Source organism: Heteronotia binoei, chromosome 17, assembly GCF_032191835.1.
Source record: "Heteronotia binoei isolate CCM8104 ecotype False Entrance Well chromosome 17, APGP_CSIRO_Hbin_v1, whole genome shotgun sequence".
Classification (NCBI taxonomy): Eukaryota; Metazoa; Chordata; class Lepidosauria; order Squamata; family Gekkonidae; genus Heteronotia; species Heteronotia binoei.
In genome coordinates this window covers 53,427,596-53,450,773 of record NC_083239.1, presented here as the reverse complement: position 1 = coordinate 53,450,773, position 23,178 = coordinate 53,427,596, and the positions used below count along the sequence as shown (strand labels likewise).

The following is a 23,178-nucleotide window of genomic DNA, read 5'->3' as shown; positions in this document are numbered from 1 at the left end:
AATCTGCAGTCTTTTTTTGTAGCAGCAACTCCTTTGCATATTAGGCCACACCCCCTGATGTAGCCAATGCCCCTGGAGTTTACAGGGCTCTTAGTACAGGGCCTAGTGTAAGCTCCAGGAGGATTGGCTACATCAGGGGGTGTGGCCTAATATGCAAAAGAGTTGCTGCTACTACAAAAAGTCCTGATTAGCATACATTTAATGGGGGAATGGTGTGGAAAATAAAGGTTTCCAAGTTAAATGTGTGCTGGGGGAGGGGGAGATGCAGAATCCAAACTGGGCATTTGCGTGTTGGAGAATCATGAATGAGAAATCCCAAAGAGCCACAGTTCTGAGGCGTGCTAATCCTGCTTGGTTTATGGGACTCTCCCCTCCTCTGTGATTTCCCCAGAAAGTCCATTTGCTATTGTTCTTCTGCTTGCCATGGTTTCCTTAGCTGCTCACATACAAGATATCTTCAAGAGGTTTGGGGCAGTCCTCCCAAGAATGGCTACAAGGATTCTGAGGCAGCTCATCTACCCAGTGGTGTCGCTTGGCGTGTTTGGGTGCTACTTGAGGGAATGGCACCCTACGAATCCATTGGATTACCAGGACTCGCCCCTCTAATAAGGCAGTGGAAGGTCCTCTGGGCATGTGCAGAGTGCTTTCCTCCTCACTACTGATTCTTCGCAACCAGCCCCCCTTCCTATCGAGTCAGTTTTGGTGGAGAGAGCAAGCTTCCAAGGGAAATCAGGCTAGGCAGCCTTTTGACAGTTTGGTGTAGTGGTTAAGTGCACGGGCTCTTTATCTGGGAGAACCGGGTTTGATTCCCCACTCCTCCACTCGCAGCTGCTGGAATGGCCTTGGGTCAGCCATAGCTCTCACAGAGCTGTCCTTGAAACAGCAGCTTCTGGGAGAGCTCTCTCAGCCCCACCTACCTCTCAGGGTGTCTGTTGTGGGGGGAGGAAGACAAATCAGACTGTAGCCTGCTCTGAGATTCAGAGTGAAAGACAGGATATAAATCCAATATCATCTTCAAGCCCACACCATTACAACAGTTCATTTTATAAATAAATTTACCAGTCCACAGAAACAATGCTTCTAAGAATCCCAGTTTCCAGGGAGCGGCTAACGCTGACAGAATAACACCACACAGGTGGAAAGAGACGGAACTGAACGAAGCAAGCTGGGGGGTGGGGGGGGGGTGGGGCAACATTCTGCACTATCTCAGAGACGTTCTTTTCTAGCAAATGCAAATCTCTAAACTTTCAAAAGGGCCATAAAATCCAACAGCTTTACAGGAAAAGGAAACAAGTTATTAACAAGGGATGAATGGTTCTTGCAGGACCTAGGCAAGTTCACCTCCAAGCCTCAAACATCTGCAAGTTCACAGACGTGTATAACTGGATTACTGATATGGTGTGCGTGCTAATACATGGTAGCTCAACTTGTGGCAATTGTGATGTGGGGGTTAGCATGTCTGGCTAGGACCTGACAGAGGTGACCTTAGGCTGGTCTCGTTCATTGGGGTAAGGATAAAGCAGAGAGGGGGGAAACCCAGGGTTGCCACTCGGCTTGGTAAATTCCTGGAGAGTGGGGTGGTGGTGCCTGCAGAGTTTGGGGCAAGGGGAGGGAGCGCCGTGGGGGAGGCACAATGTCATAGTGTCCCCCCTCCAAAGCAGCCACGTTCTATAGGGGAACCGATCTCTAGCATCTGAAGATCGGCTGAAATTTTGGAAGAACTCCAGACCCCAGCTTGGGGTTGGTAGCCCTAGCGGCCCTCCAAATTCTGTGTAGCAAAGGTGGTTTAAATAGTGTCACTATCCGGTGCAATCTCCGCTTTGGGGCTGCCATCTCTCTTCAGCTGCTAGCTTTCCAATACTGAAATAAATCTGTTAAATCATCCCATGTTTAAAGGCAGCCGGTAGTGTGTTTTGGTTGGCAGCTGCTTCATCCAAAGAGCTTTGGATCTTAAGACCAAAATGTTGGCAGTCAAGGTGAGTTTTGCGAGAGCCAAGCTGCTGAGCCAGACCAAATCTCCTTGTACGAACTTGGATCTTTAGAAACTTGTTTTTGCTTTGATTTTCGTTGCTTGAGGTTTGCTTTGGCACATTTTTAAGGTAAGGTTTTCAACAGCTGAGATGCTAGAAGAAGCCAGAGAGACTACTCATATCTAGTTTTTGCTGGTAGGCTGCCCAAAAGAACATGATGATACTAAGACTCCTAATAGCTGGTAGATCTAAAGGGAATCTCCATGCTTGGAGGCAGTAAACCTCTGAATCCCAGTGCCAGGAGGCAACATCAAGGGAATGTCTCAACGTCTATGCCCTGTTGGCCCTCCAGAGGGACTGGTTGGCCATTGGTGAGACAAGATGCTGGACTGGATGGACCCTCACGGGTTTGATCCAGCAGGCCTCTTAAGAAGATCTCGGCCTTGTTGGACCTCCAGAGGAACTGGTTGGCCACTGTGAGGCAGGATGCTGGACTAGATGGACCCTCACTGGTCTGATCCAGCAGGGCTCTTCTGATGTTCTTATGAAAGCCTCAGTCTCTCTGCCCAGTTGTTGGCCCTCCAGAGGAACTAGTTGGCTGCTGTGTGAGACAGAATGCTGGATTAGATGGATTAAATCACTGGTCTAATCCAGCAGGGCTCTTCTGATCTTACGAAAGCCTCGGTCTCTCTGCCGTGTTGTTGGCCCTTCAGAGGAACTGGTTGGCCATTGTGAGAGACAGGAGGCTGAACTAGATGGACCCTCCCAGTTCTAATCCAGCATGGCTCTTCTGATGTTCTTCTCAGGGGAAGGCCTTGGCTTCTCTGCCCTGTTGTTGGCCCTCCAGAGGAACTGGTTGGCCACAGCATGAGAAAGCATGCTGGACTAGATGGACCCTCTGTGGTCTGACCCAGCAGAGCTCTTCTGAGGTTCTTCTCAGGGGAAGGCCTCGGCCTCTCTTCCCTGTTGTTGGCCCTCCAGAGGAACTGGTTGGCCACAGTGTGAGACAGCATGCTGGACTAGAAGGACTCTCACTGGTCTAATCCAGCAGGGCTCTTCTTATGAAGATCTTGGCCTCTTTTCCCTGTTGTTGGCCCTCCAGAGGAACTGGTTGGCCACTGTATGAGACAGGAGGCTGGACTACATGGCCCCTTCCTGGTCTGATCCAGCAGGGCTCTTCTGATGTTCTTATGAAGGCCTCAGCCTCTATGCCGTTGTTGGCCATCCAGAGGAACTGGTTGTCCACAGTGTGAGACAGGATGCTGGTCTAGAAGGACCACTGGTCTTTATCTAGCAGGGTTCTTATGTTCGTCTGTCCTTATGGTTCTTCTTTAAAAAAAAAAAGGTGGCAGCAGATTAGAGGACTGGTGAGCCCAATCTACTGAGGATGTGTAGATGCACAAACTCTATTCCAATGATGGGGGAATTCTCGGCTCCCAGTTATTTTCTATGAGGTGTGCAGAAGAAATCCCTGGGTAACCCCTCCATCTCTTTCATCCTAGGCAGGAAGTCCCACTCATGTGACGGCCTCTTTCTCTCTTCCAGGACTTGGAGAACAACTACAAATGCACCTGCCCGCAAGGCTTCTACGGCAAGAACTGTGAAGTCAGCGCCATGACTTGCGCCGACGGGCCATGCTTCAATGGCGGGACCTGCGCGGAAAAGCGCACAGGCGGCTACACGTGCCATTGCCCCGGGAACTACCATGGGTCCAACTGCGAGAGGAAGATCGACCGGTGCAGTAATAACCCCTGTTTGAACAGTGAGTCACGTCCTCCCTCCCTCCCTCCCACCATTCCTTCGTGGGTATTTGATTGATATCTGACAAGCGTGTTGTCAAGAGTTCAGACGGGTGTTATGAACAGCCTGATGTCTGTTCGTTTAAGTGCTCTTCAGTCACCTCCAACTTCTAGCGGCCCTATGAATGAATGACTTCCAACGTATCCTGACATTCGCAGCCTTGTTTGGGTCTTGCAAACTGGAGGCCGTGGCTTCCCTGGGGTTGCCAACTCTGGGTTGGGAAATACCTGGAGATTGGGGGGGGGGTGGAGCCTAGGAGGGTGGAGTTTGGGGACCTCAGTGGGGTGCAATGCCACAGAGTCCACCATCCAAAGCAGCCAATCCATCCATGTGAGCTGATCTCTGTTGCTTGGAGATCAGTTGTAATACCAGGAGATCTCCAGCCAACACCTGGAAACTAGCGACCCTATTGTATTGAGTTAATCCATCTCCTGTTGAATCTCCCTCTATTTCTGAGCCAGTATGGTGAAGTGTGCACTGTTATCTGGAAGAGCCGGGTTTGATTCCCCACTCCTCCGCGTTTGCACCTGCTGGTGTAACATTGGGTCAGCCACAAGTTCTCTCTGATCCGTTCTGCTCGAGAGCAATTCTTGGGAGAGCTCTCTCAACCCCACCTACCTCACCGCGTGCCTTCTGTGAGGAGGGGAAGAGAAAGGAGATTTGTAAGACGCTCTGAGACTACTTGGGTTAGCAAAAGGCAAGGTATAGATCCAATCTCTTCTGCTGCCTCCGTCTTCCACTTTTTCCTAGCGTTATTGCCTTTTCTAGTGACTCTCACCTCATAATATGACCCAACGTACAATAGCCTCGGTTTGATTATTTTAACTTCTTCATGATGGGGCGATTTTATTCCTAATCTTCTGATCATGAGAGGCACATCTAAGGGGCACGAAATGGGTTGGATTCCAGGGATCTGTTCTGCTGACAGTGGCACTTTTCTTCAGTGAAAGGATCCTGAAACCTTGGATTCCAAAGATCCATGCTGCTAATGAAAATTGCGGAACTGTTTTCTGTGGCCTCAGAAGGTAGGACCAGAACCAATAGGTTTCCGGATCAACTTTAAGAAGAACTTGCTGACCGTTAGAGCGGTTCCTTAGTTGAACAGGCTTCCTCCTCGGAGGTGGTGGGCTCTCCTTCCTTGGAGGTTTTGAAACAGAGGCTAGATGGCCATCTGACAGCAATGAAGATCCTGTGAATTTAGGGGAGGTGTTTGTGAGTTTCCTGCATTGTGCAGGGGTTGGACTAGATGACCCTAGAGGTGCCTTCCAACTCTATGATTCTAGGATTCTATCCTGTGAATTTAGGGGGAGGTGTTTGTGAGTTTCCTATATTGTGCAGGGGGGTGGACTAGATGACCGTGGAGGTCCCTTCCAACTATGATTCTCTGACGACTGTTCTCCTTGGTATAGAGAATTTTCCCACTGGCTTCAAAAACAGCTCTTGTGACTTTCCCAGGAGACTGACGGATTCTAGTTATTTCTTACATTCTCAGGGATAGATATGAAGGCATTAAGAATTCCTTGTTCATGCTTTTAAAACTGAAACCCCTTTTAATGAGAGGCTATGGGATGGAAATTGGATCTGGTAATCAGAGGTGAGAGATAGATTCAGGTGGTCTGAAGCAGCAGAACGGATTTTGAATCCAGTGGCACCTTTAAGACCAACAAAAGTTTATTCAAGGTATAAGAACACAAGAGAAGCCCATGTTGGATCAGACCAATGGCCCATCCAGTCCAACACTGGATGGGGAGGGACAATGGCTCAGTGGTAGAGCATTTGCTCGGTAAGCAGAAGGTCCCAGGTTCAATCCCCAGCATCTCCAACTCAAAAGGATCCAGGCAAATAGGCATGAAAAACCTCCGCTTGAGACCCTAGAGATCCATGAATGGAGCTGTGGCTCAGTGGTAGAGCATCTGCTTGGTAGGCAAAAGGTCCCAGGTTCGATCACCGGCATCTCCAACTCAAAAGGGTCCAGGCAAATAGGCATGAAAAACCTCAGCTTGAGAATCTGGAGAGCTGCTGCCAGTCTGAGTAGACAATACTGACTTTGAGGGACCAAGGGTCTGAATCAGTATAAGGCAGCTTCAGATGTTCATAACACTCTGTGTCACACAGCGGTCAAAAAACCCAGGTGCCATCAGGAGGTCCACCAGTGGGGCCAGGACACTAGAAGCCCTCCCACTGTTGCCCCTCCCAAGCACCAAGAATGCAGAGCATCACTGCCCCAGACAGAGAGTTCCAACAATACACTGTGGCTAATAGCCACTGATGGACCTCTGCTCCAGATGTTTATCAAATCCCCTCTTGAAGCTGTCTATGCTTGCAGCCACCGCCACCTCCTGTGGCAGTATGAACTTTCATGTGCATGCACAGTTCCTCAGATACAGATATCTGAGGAAGTGTGCCTGGACACAAAAGCTCATACCTTGAATGAATTTTTGTTGGTCCTAAAGGTGCGGCTGAACTCAAAATTCATTCTAAAGTTTGATTCTGGGTATGTATGCATACAAAAGCTTAGAATTAGGGATGGGCACAAACTGAGGAAATGAAGGTTCGTGACAAACCACAAACCCTTATTAGCTTTACTTTGCAGTTTCCTGAACTGGGTTTGTGGTTCGTTGGTTCATGAGTTGGGGGAGGGGTACCTTCTGCATAGTACAGCCCCGTGGTGCAGAGTGGTAAAGCTGCAGTACTGCAGTCTGAACTCTGCTCATGACCTGAGTTCGATCCTGGCAGAAGCTGGTTTCAGGTAGCCGGCTCCAGGTTGACTCAGCCTTCCATCCTTCCAAGGTCAGTCAGATGAGTCCCCAGCTTGCTGGGGGGAAAGTGTAGATGACTGGGGAAGGCAAGGGCAAACCACCCCGTAAAAAGTCTGCCGCAAAAACGTCGTGAAAGCAACGTCACCCCAGAGTCGGAAACAACCGGTGCTTGCACAGGGGACTACCTTTACCTTTTTTTTACCTTCTGCAGAAGGCAGCAATTTAAAATCTTTTCCCTTCACTCACTGAGGTGTGCTGTTGTGGTGATATGACTCAGCAATTGCAGGAAAGGCATTGAAAGAGAGCAGCAAACGGCCGCAGAAACCAGGCGGTTCGCAAACAAACGCGATTGCCTGAGTCGCAGTTCACAAAAACGACAAACCGGGCCAGTTTGTCACGAATTTTGGTTCGTAAACTGGTTTGTGCCCATCCCAACTCAGAATTCAACTCCGTTGGTCTCAAATGTGCCACTAGACTGAGACTTTGTTCTAGAAGTAACAGACGTGAGATGAGATGTGAGCCCGGAAGTTTGACTTTGGGGGGGAGTGCCGTGTGTAACTCGGAGGCAGTGAGCATGTTAAGTGTATGGGGTTCGGTGTTCAAAGAACCATCTATGGTGGGGAGGGAGGGGTGCCTCACCACACTCTCGAGATTAAGTATAGAATCATTTAGATTTGCCACCCTCGAGGTTGTGGCTGGAGATCTTCTGGAATTACACTGACTTCCAGGGTACAGAGATCAGTTTCCCTGAAGAAAATGGCTACTTTGAAGGGCGGGCTCTAGGGCGTTATGTTCCACCGAAGCTCCTCCCCAAACCCCGCCCTCCTCAGACTCCGCCCCCAAATCTCCAGCTATTTTCCATCCCAGAGATGACAAACAGAGCACACCATCTAATCTGTTGAGGCAATGCCAGGTTGGTCTTGCAACAATGGCTGCCAATCAAAGATTTGGGCTGAATGGTTCTGTTTTTATCGGAATCATAGGCCACCTGGCTTGCCAACTGGGGGGAAGGCAGGATATGGGGCGTTCTTTAAAAAGTTTTAAAGCCTCTTGAGCTGACCCCTCATCCCCTCCGGAACTACAATTCCTGATATTTTATCTATTCACTTATACCCCTTTCTCCCAAATGGGGCCTCAAAGCAAATTAGAAAGATAGTTTGGTGCAGCGGTTAGCTGCGTGGACTTTTATCTGGGAGAACCGGGTTTGATTCCCCACTCCTCCACTTGCACCTGCTGGAATGGCCTTGGGTCAGCCAGAGCTCTCTTATCTGGGAGAACCGGGTTTGATTCCCCACTCCTCCACTTGCATAATTGATTTTAAAGGTAAAGATAGTCCCCCCGTGCAAGCACCAGTCGTTTCCGGCTAACATGGCCACCCATCTTGACCTGTCATTGACCAATAACAGGGCATAGAAGCCAAGGCCTTCTCCTAATGCTGCCTCGTGGCTCTGGGATTCAGAGGTTTAAAAAGGTAAAGGTAGTCCCCTGTGCAAGCACCAGTCGTTTCCGGCGCTGGGGCGATGTCGCATCATGACGTTTTCACGGCAGACTTTTTACGGGGTGGTTTGCCCTCGCCTTCCCCAGTCATCTACACTTCCCCCCCAGCAAGCTGGGGACTCATTTTACCAACCTCAGAAGGATGGAAGGCTGAGTCAACCTTGAGCAGGCTACCAGAACCCAGCTTCCGCCAGGATCAAACTCCGGTCATGAGCAGAGAGCTTGGACTGCAGTACTGCAGCATTACCACTCTGCGCCATGGGGCTGCTTTTCAAAACACGCTAACTGGGTTTAAAATAGGGTATACGGAAAACGCTATTACAGCCAAAAAAATCTTTTTCTATATTCACGATGCAGTTCAAGCACAGTGGAGGGCAACTAAAATTATTAGGGAGATGGAACCCCTTCCCCACTTTTGTTTGGAGAAATGAAGTCTAAGGGATGACATGATAGAGGTTTACAAAATTTTGCATGGGATAGCGAAGGTAAAGAAAGCAGTACTTTTCTCCCTTTCTCATAGTTAAAGAACTCATGGGCATGCTATCAAATGAATGAGCAGTAGGTCTAGAACAGATAAAAGGAATAGATAAAAGGAAAGGTGTATATAACATTTTTTGCCACTGTGTGACACGGAGTGTTGGACTTGATGGGCCGTTGGCCTGATCCAACATGGCTTCTCTTATGTTCTTATGTGACACAGAGTGTTGGACTGGAGGGGCCATTGGCCTGATCTAACAGGGCTTCTCTTATGTTCTTCTGTGACACAGAGTGTTGGACTGGAGGGGCCATTGGCCTGATCCAACATGGCTTCTCTTATGTTCTTATGTCCCTTTTGCAAGCACTAGTCGTTTCTGACTCTGGGATGACGTTGCTTTCACAATGTTTTCATGGCAGACTTTTTACAGGGTGGTTTGCCATTGCCTTCCCCAGTCTTTTACACTACCCACCCCCCCAGCAAGCTGGGGACTCATTTGACCGACCTCGGAAGGATGGAAGGCCGAGTCAACCTCGGGCCGGCTACCTGAATCCAGCTTCCGCCAGAATCAAACCCAGGTCATGAGCAGAGAGTTCAGATCACAGTACTGCAGTACTGCTGCTTTACCACTCTGCGCCTCGGGGCCACTTAGAATAGAGAAAAGGAAGGACTTATTCCCCCAAGGAGTAATGAATACATGGAATTCTTTGGTTCTGTCCAGAACATTTCAAAGCCAAAAATTGGGTTAACGGGGCTGAGTGGGTGAATCTCTTTCACAGGAGATGAATGGCCCTGAATTGCTCTTGTAATAACTGGACTTTTTAACCTCATTAATGCAGGGAGGCGTTTGTTAAGTTGGGAAGACCACGATTTTGACTAATGGGTAACAAAACTTGGCCCCATTCAACTGATGGGCAGAAGTCCTTCATTCAGCGCATAATATGTGGGATTCGCTGACAGAGGATTTTAATAAGGCAAGGGGATCAGAAAAATGAATGGAGGAGGAGAGAGATATCCATGGATACGAGCCTTGGGAACATAATGAAACCTCTGTATTCAGAGGCGATTTCTGGGGAAGATTTGAAAGGGAGCAGTGTTTTTCTGCCTCCCAATTCTGAGCTGCTTCTTTGTGCTGAACTGGTGCCTCATTTAATCTTTATGCCAACCTGCCGAGCCAGTGAAGGTGCTAAGAGATGCATTTTAGTAGCTGCTGACCCATGGATCTGGTGGCCGTGCAGACCCCAGGGCTGGGGACATTTGGTGGAAACCACTCAGGGCTGTTTTCACAGGGGCTACCTTAGGAGTCCAGCTGCTGGTCTAGGAACCAAGTCCTATGAGGAAAAGTTGAAGGAGCTGCTCATGTTTAGCCTGGAGAGGAGGCGGCTGAGAGGTGATAGGATCACCATCTTCAAGTTCTTGAAGGGCTGTCCTATAGAGGATGGGGTGGAATTGCTTTCTGTGGCCCCAGAAGGTAGGATCAGAACCAATGGGTTGAAATTAAATCAAAAGAGTTTCCAGCTAAACTATTAGGAAGAACTTCCTGACAGTTAGAGCGGTTACTCAGTGGAACAGGCTTCCTCCTTGGGAGGTGGTGGGCTCTCCTTTGGAGGTTTTTAAACAGAGGCTGGATGGCCATCTGACAGCAATGCAGATCCTGTGGATTTAGGGAGGGGGGGAGTATTTGTGAATTTCCTGTGTTGTGCGGAGGGTTGGACTAGATGACCCTGGAGATTCCTTCCAACTCTATGATTCTATGCTTCCAAGGACATGGCAAACGTGTCTTTGATTTTTATTGCACTTTTAACAGTCATGGTTCCCCCTCAAAGGATCCTGGGAACTGTAGTTTGGTAAAAATACCGAGAATTCCACTATTCCCTGGGAGAAGAGAATATTTCTAAATCTCTGTGTCTTTATGTAAGTATTTGTCAGAGGGAATGTTAATACGTTCTATTTCAAAAGGGGTGTGGACAGAATGGGGCGGGTGCAGGGGAGAGCGATGAGGATGACCAGGGGTCTGGAGACCGAGCCCTACAAGGAGGAAAGGCTGAGGCACTTGGGAACATTCAGTCTGAAGAAAAGGAGATTGAGGGGGGACATGTTGGCTCTCTTGAAGTCTTTGAAGGGCTGTCCCTTAGAGGAAGGCAGGGAGCTGGTCCTGTTGGCAGCAGAGGAGAGGACTTGCAATAACGGGTTTAAATTAAGGGGAGGAGGAAGGTAACAGCCGGATATTAAGAAAAAAATTTACAGACAGAGTTGTTCAACAGTGGAATCAGCTACCGAGGGAGGCGGTGAGCTCCCCCCTCCCTGGCAGTCTTTAAGCAGCGGCTGGACAAACACTTGCCAGGGGTTCTCTAGGGCTGATCCTGCATTGAGCGGGGGGGTGGACTAGATGGCCCCTACGGCCCCCTTCCAACTCTGTAATTCTATGATTCTGTGTTTGTTGGACACTGTGAGTCTTTAATTGTAGCTTGGCCCGAGGTCTGGACATACGGCACAGAACAGGAAGCAGCTTGCTTGCAAGTTAGCGTTGCCAACCTCCAGGTGAGGCTCGGAGATTTCCCAAAATTACAACCGATCTCCAGAGGGTGAGATCATTTCCTCTGGTGAACACGGCTGCTTTGGGGGATGAAGTCTATCGCCCTGCACCCCACTGAGATACCTCCTCTCCCCAAACTTCATCATCCCCCAGACCTACCCACAAATCTCCAGGAATTTCCCAAAGTGAAGCTGGCAACCCTGTTTCCCACTGAAAAATCCTCCTGGCCCAGTCGTCGCCTGAAGGCTGTTCTTATTGGCCGCAATTAGCCAACTGAGCGGCTGTTTACCAGTCTGAATGATTCTCATGTTATATTTCATTGTGTAAAACAAAACAGGTTTTTGTGCGCCATTTTATCTCACTTCCTTGGGAGGCAGGACCAAGAGAAATTAGTATTCCTATTGTCGGATAGAGATAAATGTATTAGTTTCCAAGTAGCAAGATTTGTGGCTACCATTATAAATTTTTTAAAAACGAGTAACAAAATATATTAACGACTCTCCTTTTTACCACGGTGGGGGGTTGTTTTCATAGGATGCCGCTGGATAAATTGGACTGATAATTCAGCCTAAATTTTATCACGGCTAATACAATTCTATTGTTGCATTGAATGTTTTATTGAGGGTTTTTTTTTTCTATTGTTGAGTCTGGTTGTTCGTTGCTATGGCATTTTGTTGCTAACAGGGCTCTTTGTCTAGCAGGAGCTCCTCTGCATATTAGGCCACGCCCCCTGATGTAGCCAATCCTCCTGGAGCTTACAGTAGGCTCTGTACTAAGAATCCTCTAAGCTCTTGGAGAATTGGCTACATTGGGGGGGGGGTGGCCTAATATGCAGAGGAGCTCCTGCTAGACAAAGAGCCCTGCTTGCTAATGCAATAAAGACTGATTGATTGATTCTCAAAGTAGAGTCCCTGGAGATGTGAAGGGGGGAGATTTGGGGGCGGAGCTTGGAAAGGGTGACATCTGAGGAAGGGAAGGACCTTAGCGGGGTATAATGCCATAGAGTTCACCCTCCAAAGCAGGCAGGGAGAACCGATCTCTGTAGTTTGGAGACCAGTTGCAATTCTGAGAGATCTCCAGGCCCCACCTGGAGGCTGGCAACCCTAGCTCAAAGCCAATCTGAAGACAGCCCTCCATCACCTGTTCCCCCTTCTTCTTCAGATGGGCACTGTCTGGACCTGGGCCGCAGCGTGATCTGCAAATGTCGCCCCGGTTTCACTGGCTCCCGCTGTGAAATTAATATAGACGACTGCGCGGGAAACCCATGCGCCCACGGAGGGACCTGCATCGACGGGGCCAACAGCTACACCTGCACCTGCACCCTGGGCTACGGTGGGAAGGACTGCAGCGTCCGCATGGACGCCTGTGGCTCCAATCCCTGTCTGAACAGCGGGACCTGCTATACGCACTTCTCTGGCCACATCTGCGAGTGTTTGGCCGGCTACATGGGCTCGAGCTGTGAGTTCAAAGTCCAGCTTCCCACCCCGGTCAGTAGCCAGCGGGTGGCCGAGGGCCCTTTCCCCACTGTCCTGGCGGTATCCTTCGCCCTGGGGCTCATGACGTTGGTGCTCGCTGCCTGCGCTGCCGTGGCCGTGCTCCGGCATATGAGGCAGGGCCGCAAGGCCGTAAAGGGCAGCGTCCGGAATGACCTGGCGACCATCAACAACCTGAAGGAGAGAGACGGCTTCTTCATCTCCCCCGGCCGGTTCAAGGTGTCCAACAAAGACGGCCGGTTCAACGGCGACCAGTTTAACTGCAAAAGGAAGCTGCTGGATCAGGGCCGCGAGTCCACCTGCAAGAAGAAGCTGGAAAAGTAAGGGGACGTCCACTCCCTCTGTCCTGTTTGTGGGGGAGGGGGCTTTTCCTTTCTAGTTCCTGGAAAGCTGGAATGGAGAAAGTATTGGGTTGCCAGTGCAGAGTTGGGAAATAAAGGTCAAGGTAGTCCCCTGTGCAAGCGCCAGTCGTTTCCGACTCTGGGGTGATGTCGCATCCTGACGTTTTCACAGCAGACTTTTTACCGGGTGGTTTGCCCTTGCCTTCCCCGGTCAGCTACACTCTCCCCCCAGCAAGCTGGGGACTCCTTTGACCAACCTCCTGTTCCTCAGACAGAAATGCTGTTACGCTGGAGAATTTGCACGGTTCAATGCATGTCATATGTGCAGAATGGCGTTCCCTCACTGGTGAGTAGCCAAAACTAGTTCCTTCCCCACACATTTTGGGGACGGATTTCCAGGACAGCAGATGTGATTCTGAACAAGCACGAGCCCTCCTTTTTAGGACGCTGAAGACTCTTGGCAGGTTTTCTGCCTACCGATGTCTAACACGCACCTTCCCTGTTTCTTCTTTCTCCGCTGCAGTAAAAAATCTGAGCCGATCCTATCCATCAGCCCCGCTGGTTACCCCAAAGAAGGCGCCTACCACCCCATTTACATCATCCCAGACCAGATGGAACAGTGCATTTACGCAACTGAGGTAATGAACATACACTCACTCCCTGACCCTGCCTATTCAGCTCAGAGTGCTGCAAAGACAGCCAGGGACCAAGGTCTTATGCTATGGTGACTAACACAGAGCCGGGAGGCAACATCAGGGGAAGGCCTTGGCCTCCATGTCCTGTTGTTGGCCCCTCAGAGAAGCTAGCTGGCCACTGAGACAGGATGCTGGACTAGATAGACCACTGGTCTGACCCAGCAGGGCTCTTCTGATGTTATGAGAAAGCCTCAGCCTCTATGCCTTGTTGTTGGCCATCCAGAGGAACTGGTTGGCCACTGTTTGAGACAGGAGGCTGGGCTAGATGGACCCTCACTGGTCTGATCCAGCAGGACTCTTCTGATGTTCTTCTCAGGGGAAGGCCTCGGCCTCTCTGCCCTGTTGCTGGCCCTCCAGAGGAACTGGTTGGCCACTGTGAAAGACAGGAGGCTGGACTAGATGGACCTTCACTGGTCTCATCCAGCAGTGTTATTCTGATGTTCTTCTTAGGGGAAGGCCTCGGCCTCTCTGCCCTGTTGCTGGCCCTCCAGAGGAACTGGTTGGCCACTGTGAAAGACAGGAGGCTGGACTAGATGGACCTTCACTGGTCTGATCCAGCAGTGTTATTCTGATGTTCTTCTCAGGGGAGGCCTTGGCCTCTATGCCCTATTTGTTGGACCTCCAGAGGAACTGGTTGGCCCCTGTGTGTGACAGGAGGCTGGACTAGATGGACCCTCACTGGTCTGATCCAGCAGGACTCTTCTGATGTTCTTCTCAGGGGAAGGCCTCGGCCTCTCTGCCCTGTTGCTGGCCCTCCAGAGGAACTGGTTGGCCACTGTGAAAGACAGGAGGCTGGACTAGATGGACCTTCACTGGTCTGATCCAGCAGTGTTATTCTGATGTTCTTCTCAGGGGAAGGCCTCGGCCTCTCTGCCCTATTATTGCCTCTCCAGAGGAACTAGGTGGTCACTGTGTGAGACAGGAGGCTGGACTAGATGGACCCTCTGTGGTCTGATCCAGCAGGGCTCTTCTGATGTTCTTATGAAGGCCTTGGCCTCTCTGCCCTGTTGTTGGCCTTCCAGATGAACTGGCTGGCCACTGTGTGAGACAGAATGCTGGACGCTCCCTGGTCCAATCCAGCAGGGCTCTTCTGATGTTCTTATGAAGGCCTTGGCCTCCCTACCCTGTTGCTGACCCTCCAGAGGAACTGGTTGGCCACTGTGTGAGACAGGATGTTGGACTCAACAGAATATGACAGCATCATCAGGGGATGGCATTGGCCTCTAAATGCCCTGTTTGATGGCCCTCCAGATCAGCAGCTGTGTGAATAGAATGCTAGACTAGCTGCACCATTGCCTGGTCTGATGCAGCAGGACTTCTGTGCGAGACAGGATGTATCAACAGAAGTATAGTGTCCAGATCACGTGAAGTGATGGTATCGCTTTACTCTGCTCTGGTAAGATCTCACCTAGAGTATTGTGTTCAGTTTTGAGCACCACATTTTAAGAAGGATGTAGACAACCTGGAAGGGGTTCAGAGGAGGGCAACAAAGGTGGTGAGGGGTCTGGAGACCAAGTCCTATAAGGAAAGGTTGAAGGAGCTGGGGATGCTTAGCCTGGAGAGGAGGCAGCTGAGAGGTGATAGGATCACCATCTTCAAATATCTGAAGGGCTGTCCTATAAAGGATGGTGTGGAATTGTTTTCTGTGGCCCCAGAAGGTAGGACCAGAACCGATGGGTTGAAATTAAATCAAAGGAGTTTCCGGCTCAACATTAGGAAGGACTTCCTGACCGTTAGAGCGATTTCTCAGTGGAACAGGCTTCCTTGGGAGGTGGTGGGCTCTCCTTCCTTGGAGGTTTTTAAACAGAGGCTAGGTGGCTATCTGACAGCGATGAAGATCCTGTGAGTTTAGGGGGAGGTGTTTGTGGGTTTCCCGCATTGTGCAGGGGGCTGGACTAGATGACCCTGGAGGTCCATTCCAACTCTATGATTCTATGACTCGATGGGCCCTCACTGTGGTCTGATCCAGCAGGGCTCTTCTGACGTCCTTAACATCCATATGCAGAAGCAGCAAACCTCTAAGTACCAATGCTAGGAGACAACATCAGGGGATGGCACTGGCCTCCACATGCCCTGTTTGACGGCCCTCCAGATCAGCAGCTGTGTGAAATAGCATGCTAGACTGGCTGCACCATTGCCTGGTCTGATGCAGCAGGACTTCTTATCCTATAAACACGGGTCACACTATCGTAGAGTCTGCAGCTGCTTCAGCTATGGGCCATCTTATCCAACTCAATGCAAGATCAGCCTATATCATCCCTGGCAAGTGTTCGTCCAATTGCTGCTTGAGAACTGTCAGTGCGGGGATCTTATCACCTCCCTAAGCAGCTGGTATACTTGTTCTTTAGCATGTAGATTCCAGTCCAGCAGCACTTGTTCTTTAGTGATCACAGTAAATTCTTCACTAACAGGAGAAACCCACACTAGCAAGTAGAACACTGAGTGAATTAGTTAGTAGAGTACTTGCCACCTTCTTAAAGACTGATAGGTCTCCTTTACTTTACAACTTTTTGTTTAATCAGTGTGGAGGGGAAGGTGTTGGTGACGCCACAAGCGCTGGCCACTAGGCGCCTGTCCTACCATTAACACAATCAGTGTCAGGAACAGAGTTTACTCGACAGGAAACTGTGCCCTAAATTCGCAGAATTTTTTTTTCCAGGAATGTGCTGAATTTCAAATTGTGTTAAGTTTTATTCCAGCTTGATATTATGTGATTTGCCTTTTCTAACCTTTCATTTGCACAGTTTTTGAAACTTACCATGGTCATTGGTACAGTATTGTAATGTCTAAAACAGGGGGTGTCAAACATGTGGCCCAGGGGCCAAATCAGGCCCTCAGAGGGCTTCTATCAGGCTCCCGAGCAACTGGCTGTCATGTGTCCTTCTCCCTCTTTCTTGCTTCCTTTTCTCTTGCTTCCTTCTGTATCACAGCTTGCTTTGCCAGGCTCTCTCAATCACACAGCAGAATTATTGAGCCAAGCCTCTCTTCCCCCCTCCTGATTCTCTGGGGAAGGAAGGAAAGAGCCAGAGCTTCCTTTGCCCAGTTCCCTGGATCCCATGGGAGAGATACAAAGAAAGCACCTTTAAGACCAACAAGTGCTAATGTTTTAAGCATGTTTTATTTTAAGCTTTTTAAAAAATCTTTGTGTTTGTCTGTGTCTTTTATAAAGTTTACATCTCTGCTACCTAATCTTAAATAGGTACATATATGGCCCGGACCAATAAGATCTCATTTATGTCAGACCAGTCCTCATAACAAGCGAGTTTGACATCGCTGGTCTAAAAACCGCTAACAGGCATTCACAGAGCATGCGGACAAACATTTCTGCCTCAACCCTTGTTCTGTAGGGGATGGGTGTTATCCATCAGATATCCCACGTGTGTCCAGTGTTCTTTCACGCAGCTGCACCTAAAACCACCCTTGCAAACACTGGATTTTAGGGAGGGTGGAATGGGGTGGTAGAGCGTAATCTGTTTTCTGAAACTCTGTTGCAATGAGGAGAAGAGGTGAGTACATCTCCACCTTGCAAAGAATTACGGTTTTGCAAATACAAGTGCAGATTTGTAACACTGGAGGCAGAGAGCACGCTAGTGCGACCGGGGTGGGGTGGGGTGGGGAAGGGGAGATGCTGTGCAATTTCTGGTATAGCAGCAGCCAAAGCTTTCAGACTTAAGCTTAACTCAAGCACAGCTTAACTCAAGCATGCACAGAGATAGAAGATTTCTACAGGAAGTCTCGAGGGGGTCAAGCTCTTGTGCGAACCGCACGGGTAAGCCAACCGTTTCATTTCGTTTTCCTTAATGCATGCCTCGAACACACAGGGCAGCAGTCTCTGCCGCCGTTCTGCTGTTCATAAATGTTGATTAATGCTCCTTAGTGGTAGGTCTGCTTTGGCCAAGAGGAGACGGCAAGCGGGTCCTTCCCAGGCCGGAGGGACGTATCCCCATCCACCAAGAGATAAGGCATCTGCGGTAGACAGAGGAACTTCTTAGCAGCAGCGAGCTGGTAGCCATCCGTCAGATGTGAACACAAGTCCCAAATGTTTCATTGTGGACAGGAGAATGCTAAAAATTGCCTCACTGGGCAGTCAGAATACCCTTGCTTTTCTTGGGTGCTCTTCCAGAAGGTGAGTCGAGTTGGGAGGAAGTAAACTGTGTACAAACCATTGATTGGAGACTGCCTTTAGTGACAGCATGCAGCCCCATCAGGAGGGAGATAGGCTCTGGGAAGGCTCCATGTCAGAGACACTCAGAGACCATCCGGCCAGGCCAGCCTTGGAGCACATTGGAAGGGTGAGCTCTCCCTCTTCCTGAGCTAGAGCCTCTTCGGCAGCACCACAAGGCCTCCTCACAGCTTCCCTTTCTGGCTCACATTGTGTCTGCTGCCAGCTGTTCTCACCTTGAGCCAGACATCTGGAGGATCTACACAGCATTCCAAGACAACCTTTCTGCTGACTGGCATGTCCCCCTCCCCATCTCCTTACACCCATTCTTGTCCCCCATTCCCTACCACAAAAAGAATTCGTTGTTCAGTTGCACAGTCGAGTTCGACTCTTTGCAACCCCACGGACCAAGTCACGCCAGGCCCTCCTGTCTTACACCATCCTCCGAAGTCTGCTCAAATTCGTGTTCGTTACATCAGTAACACTGTCCAGCCATCTCCTCTTTTGCCGTCCCCTTCTTCTTTTGCATTCTGTCTTTCCCAGCATCAGGATCTTCTCCAGGGAGTGCTCCCTTCTCATTGGGTGGCCAAAGGATTTGCAGCTTCAGCTTCAGCATCTGACCTTCCAGGGAACAGTCTGGGTTGATTTCCCTTAGGACTGACTGATTGGATCTTCTTGCAGTCCAAGGAAGTCCCAAGAGTCTTCTCCAGGGAGTGCTCCCTTTTCATTGGGTGGCCAAAGTATTTGAGCTTCAGCTTCAGCATCTGACCTTCCAGGAAACGGTCCGAGTTGATTTCCCTTAGGACTGACTGATGGGATCTTCTCGCAGTCCAAGGGACTCTCAAGAGTCTTCTCCAGCACCACAGCTCGAAAGCATCTATTCTTCTGCGCTCGGCCTTCCTTATGGTCCAGCTCCCACAGCCATACATGACTACTGGGACATTATATTACAAGAAGAATACCATGGGCCAAAGCCCCTAACCCCTCCCCCCAAAAAGAAAATCTGGACTATCAAGATTTCGCAAACAAGGTCACAGCCGAGGCTTTTTTTGAGCAGGAACGCACAGGAACACAGTTCCAGCTGGCTTGCTATCAGGAGGTGTGACCTAATATGCGAATGAATTCTTGCTGGGCTTTTCCCACAAAAAGCCCTATGTGAAACAGTGGTGGCATCAGGGGGTGTGGCCTAATATGCAAATGAGTTCCTGCTGGGCTTTTTCTACCAAAAAAAAGCCCTGGCACAGCTAAACAATAATTTAACCCTTAGCCATATTACTAGACTCTATTCCAGCCAAAAGCCAGCAAAGGACGCAGTGGAGATCCTGCATGTATGTTTTAAACCATTAGCTACCTTTGCGGCCCTTATAAGGGCAGGATACAATTTTTGTAAATTAAAAACACAGCAACAATTCTTCACAGTGGCACCCCCCCCCCCAGAAGAATACAATGGACCCACTTGATTTCCACATAACCTATAAGTGACCATCCTAGTTCTGCTGAGTATTTGAGAAACACATTAGCCTTCTTTGAGTGTTACTCCACAGAATTTGTAGACTCTCTCAAGGAAAAGTTTGGAACCTCACCTACTTGAAACAAATATGTCAGTCTCACTAGCCCAGAAGTGCAAGATTGGGGGTGGAGGGTATTCCATTGACATCTTAGCCTCTACAAAGGACATGGGTACTGTGACGGAAAAGTTTACACAAATATAATCCTCACTGATATACACATATGAAACCTCCCTGGTCCTACTGATGGACCTCCTGATGGCCCCTGGGTTTTTTGGCCACTGTGTGACACAGAGTGTTGGACTGGATGGGCCATTGGCCTGATCCAACATGGCTTCTCTTAAGTTCTTAACTCTCATATTCTTTTTCATGGACAGCATATGCCTTTGTGGTTCACCTTGCTCCAAATGAAGACCCAAGACGACTTACAATTATTCTGCATTCTGAAACTTCCTCATGCTTCTTGGGGCTTTATCCTTAGCCCAAGAGGGAAGAAACTTCTGAGCTTTGCCATATGGAGTCTCCTGGGAAGTGCCCAAAACAGCTGAGTGGGCAGTGTTCCTTCATGCAGCTGTATTTGGGAAGGTATTTATTTTTATTCTGCCCTTCAGTCTCATCCCCATGATGGTTTGCAATCTCAATATAATAAAGACCATATTTTAAACACACACACACACAAACACAAGAAGCCTATTACAGAAACCTAAAAGGCACCAAACTTCAAGAAAAGTGAGTAACAATAACAATAATGGTGGACACAGATTGTTAGTCTAAGCAACAAGAAGATGAAGAAGATACTGGATTTATATCCCGCCTTCCACTCCGAAGAGTCTCAGAGCGGCTCACAATCTCCTTTCCCTTCCTCCCCCACAACAGACACCCTGTGAGGTGGGTGGGGCTGGAGAGGGCTCTCACAGCAGCTGCCCTTTCAAGGACAACCTCTGCCAGAGCTTTGGCTGACCCAAGGCCATTCCAGCAGCTGCAAGTGGAGAAGTGGGGAATCAAACCCGGTTCTCCCAGATAAGAGTCCGCACACTTAACCACTACACCAAACTGCTTACCCATCTGTTATTGACCAATAGAAACTTCAAAATCCCTCTTTGACGGGAGAAATATCGGTAGAGAAGAGACCAAACATCTCTTGGGAGGGTACTCCAATACTGGAGTGTGGCAGCTGAAAGGGGCCATGCCTTTGACCCTGGAGAGACAGAGGAGAGTTGTTGATGTTCTCCGTTCTCCAGGTGAGTCTGTGTCAGAGCAGGCATCCTTGAATGACTTGACCTCAGACCATGCACAGTTTAAAAGGCCAGCAGCACCTTGGATCAGGCTCAGAAACTTAAGTAGCTGACAGTACAGACTAAACAAACTTGACATAAAACGTCCTTGAAATCTGGAACCTACAAGAAGTCCATCTGCAGGATTTTGGACTAAGGTATGAATGATCATGAATGAGTTTCTCTTGGCCAAAGAGGGACACAGTTGGTAAAAAGGCCAATACTGGTTAAAGACAACCTTGGCTTCTGCAGGTCCCTGATTGCAACATGCAATTTGATCATGGAGAATTGTCACCCGTCCGACATTTTGTGATCACAACGAATACATCTGTTTTGTCTGTATTATGCTTCGGTTTCTTATCGTCCGCCGGATATCCGTCTCAGACGCTGGCTCAGAATTTCCAAAAGGTGGGGGTTACGTGCATGTTGATGGAAACGAAAGCCCACAGAAATGACCCAGTAGGAGGGTGGAAATATTTGGCATCTGATTTTGGTCTTGGTTTTGTGTTGGCATCTGAGACGATCTGGAGAATGGCCAATTAGGTGCTCACCTGTAATTTGTTCTTCTCGAATTCTCTCCGGTGCCATCCAGCCCGCTCATCTGCAAAAAGAGGGACTGAAAACAGCAGGGTAAGGGACCGTGGGTTATTACCTGAGCAATAGTGTCTCTGTAAATAGTGTGATCTGTAGACTTGTGGAATATTTTTCCAGGTTATTACTTGTGGCTGGGTCTGTCTGTCCAAGAGAAATGGAGAGCATCTCTCTGAAGAAGGGACACGCCTCAGTAGTAGAGCAGCTTGTCTGCATGCAAAGGGTTCCCAGCACCTTGGATTTGGGCAGAAGGTGTTGGGAAAGCCCTTTTCTGCTGCTTGGGACCCTGCAGAGCCACTGCCAGTCAGAAGATAAAACCAAATGAGAGAGGACTCCACAAAAGGCAACTTCCAGGTCTACAACATAAACAGCTCTCCCGTTTTCCAGCCTTGCTTGTCTTGGTTCTTCTGGAACGGATGGTTAACATGGGGCAACGTGTGGCTTTGGCAGTCTCCAATCAATCTGTCGTTAGACAATATGACTTCCTGTACTAGCTCTCAAAGAGTATGACCCTCCTTTTCTGGAACGGCACCTGGGAGAATCTGAGAAAAGCTCACAGGTGAGTGTATGCAGTTCACTGATGCTTGACTTTTGGTGCACTGGGAAGTGTGTGTGTGGGGGGGACTATATAGTCTAGGGTCTATTTTGATGGTGAGACCCTTCCCACATTTAAACTTCCATCCCGAACAACATCTTCAGCATAAGGTGGTGTCGAGCCAGCAACTGGGCAACCATTCTGAACAAGAGAGAAAGCCAAGGATACTGAAACAGTATTAAACTCCAGATGCAAAAAGCGAAGGGTAACCAACCTCCACATGCCCTCCTCCATTAGGACTGGATGATTAGTTATCCAGAAAGAGAAATGCACAAGGATAGCGATTCCCCCACTTTACTTCCTAAAGACACAAGTGGATCCATTCTCCTGCAGAGTATAATAAAATAATGTGAGAATCACAATATTAATTTATGCCGCCGCCACCACTCCACTAAGCCAAAATTTCACATTTCATAGACCTTCGCGTGAGCTCTGGGACAGCTGAGGTCTGGAACTCAGGTCCCTTTTCCTTCTGGGTTCATGCTGGGAATACAAACGGTATCCACCGCCCAGGAGATAATCAAGAGGAAGAAACCACTGTCAATCCAGATGGACAGGATGTCAAAGTTCACTGTGCGGAGCAAACAAGGTCACAGCTGGCCAGAGGTGCAGTTTGGTTAGGAACTTTTCTGTGCACCTGAGCTAGTCCTCCTGGGACTGGTTCTTTCCTTTGAAAAGGACTCACCTGGAGCTGAGTTTTGGGGAGGGAGGGGGGGGAAGGCAGGGTAAGGAGGTAGGGCTTAAGCTGTTACGTTCCCTTCTAATCTTTTCTCTCCTCCGTCTTCCATCTTCGTTTCTAGGTCTGAAGAAGGTCCTTCTCCCAAGCTCTGGCGTCTGTGTTTTGTTTTGTTTTCCTCCAAATTCTCAGCTAAAGGAATGTTTCCAAAGCAGACTGAAACGGGACTCCTGAAGCAACCGGCATCTCACTGTTATCCATTTGTTTTGGTCTATAGAGAATTAGAAAAAGACTCCTTTTTTAAAGGAAAAAAATATTTAATATTTATTCTTGCTGCTATTTTTTTTAAAAAAAAAATATTTTTGCATGGAGAGCAAAAGATTGACTTGCAGCTCAGAGGAACAGGAACGTCGGATGGATTGGAAAGTGGAAAGTTTGACCTGGGTTTGCACAGGTTTGTTGGATCTTTTTTCTTGAAAGGGAACCAAAGGGAGGCTGATCTGGGATGAAGGAAGGGGGAAAGATTTGGGGGAGCCATAGAGGAATAAAGGACACTGCGGTAAGATTGTCTGTTCTGTTGAAAAGGCGGGACCTTTTCCCACACAAGTGCCAGTAAGTTTCACGGTTCTTCTGTTTTGTTTTTGTTCTTTTTAATCGACGAGGCAGTTCTGTGGGTTTTTCTCCCCAGCCTACTGTGATTCTTCCCACTCGGTCTGAACAAAGCTAACGCTGCCCGTTCAATTCAGCTACTGGCGGGTGTCAAGAGGGAGAATAGTTTCAGAGGGCAGATATGTTCTTCTGCAGTA

General features: G+C 48.9%; 1 protein-coding gene across 1 annotated transcript in view; it reads left to right on the top strand.

Moving 5' to 3' along the window:
• DLL3 (delta like canonical Notch ligand 3) overlaps window positions 1-22,927 on the top strand; it is a 53,414-nt gene extending 30,487 nt beyond the window's left edge. Inside the window, exons 6-9 of the mRNA XM_060258423.1 lie at window positions 3,516-3,732; window positions 12,199-12,850; window positions 13,395-13,509; window positions 22,497-22,927. Of these exons, the coding sequence (XP_060114406.1) occupies window positions 3,516-3,732; window positions 12,199-12,850; window positions 13,395-13,509; window positions 22,497-22,502 (990 nt within the window). The 3' untranslated portion in view covers window positions 22,503-22,927. The remainder of the gene's footprint in view (window positions 1-3,515; window positions 3,733-12,198; window positions 12,851-13,394; window positions 13,510-22,496) is intronic.
• The last annotated feature ends 251 nt before the right edge of the window (window positions 22,928-23,178 follow it).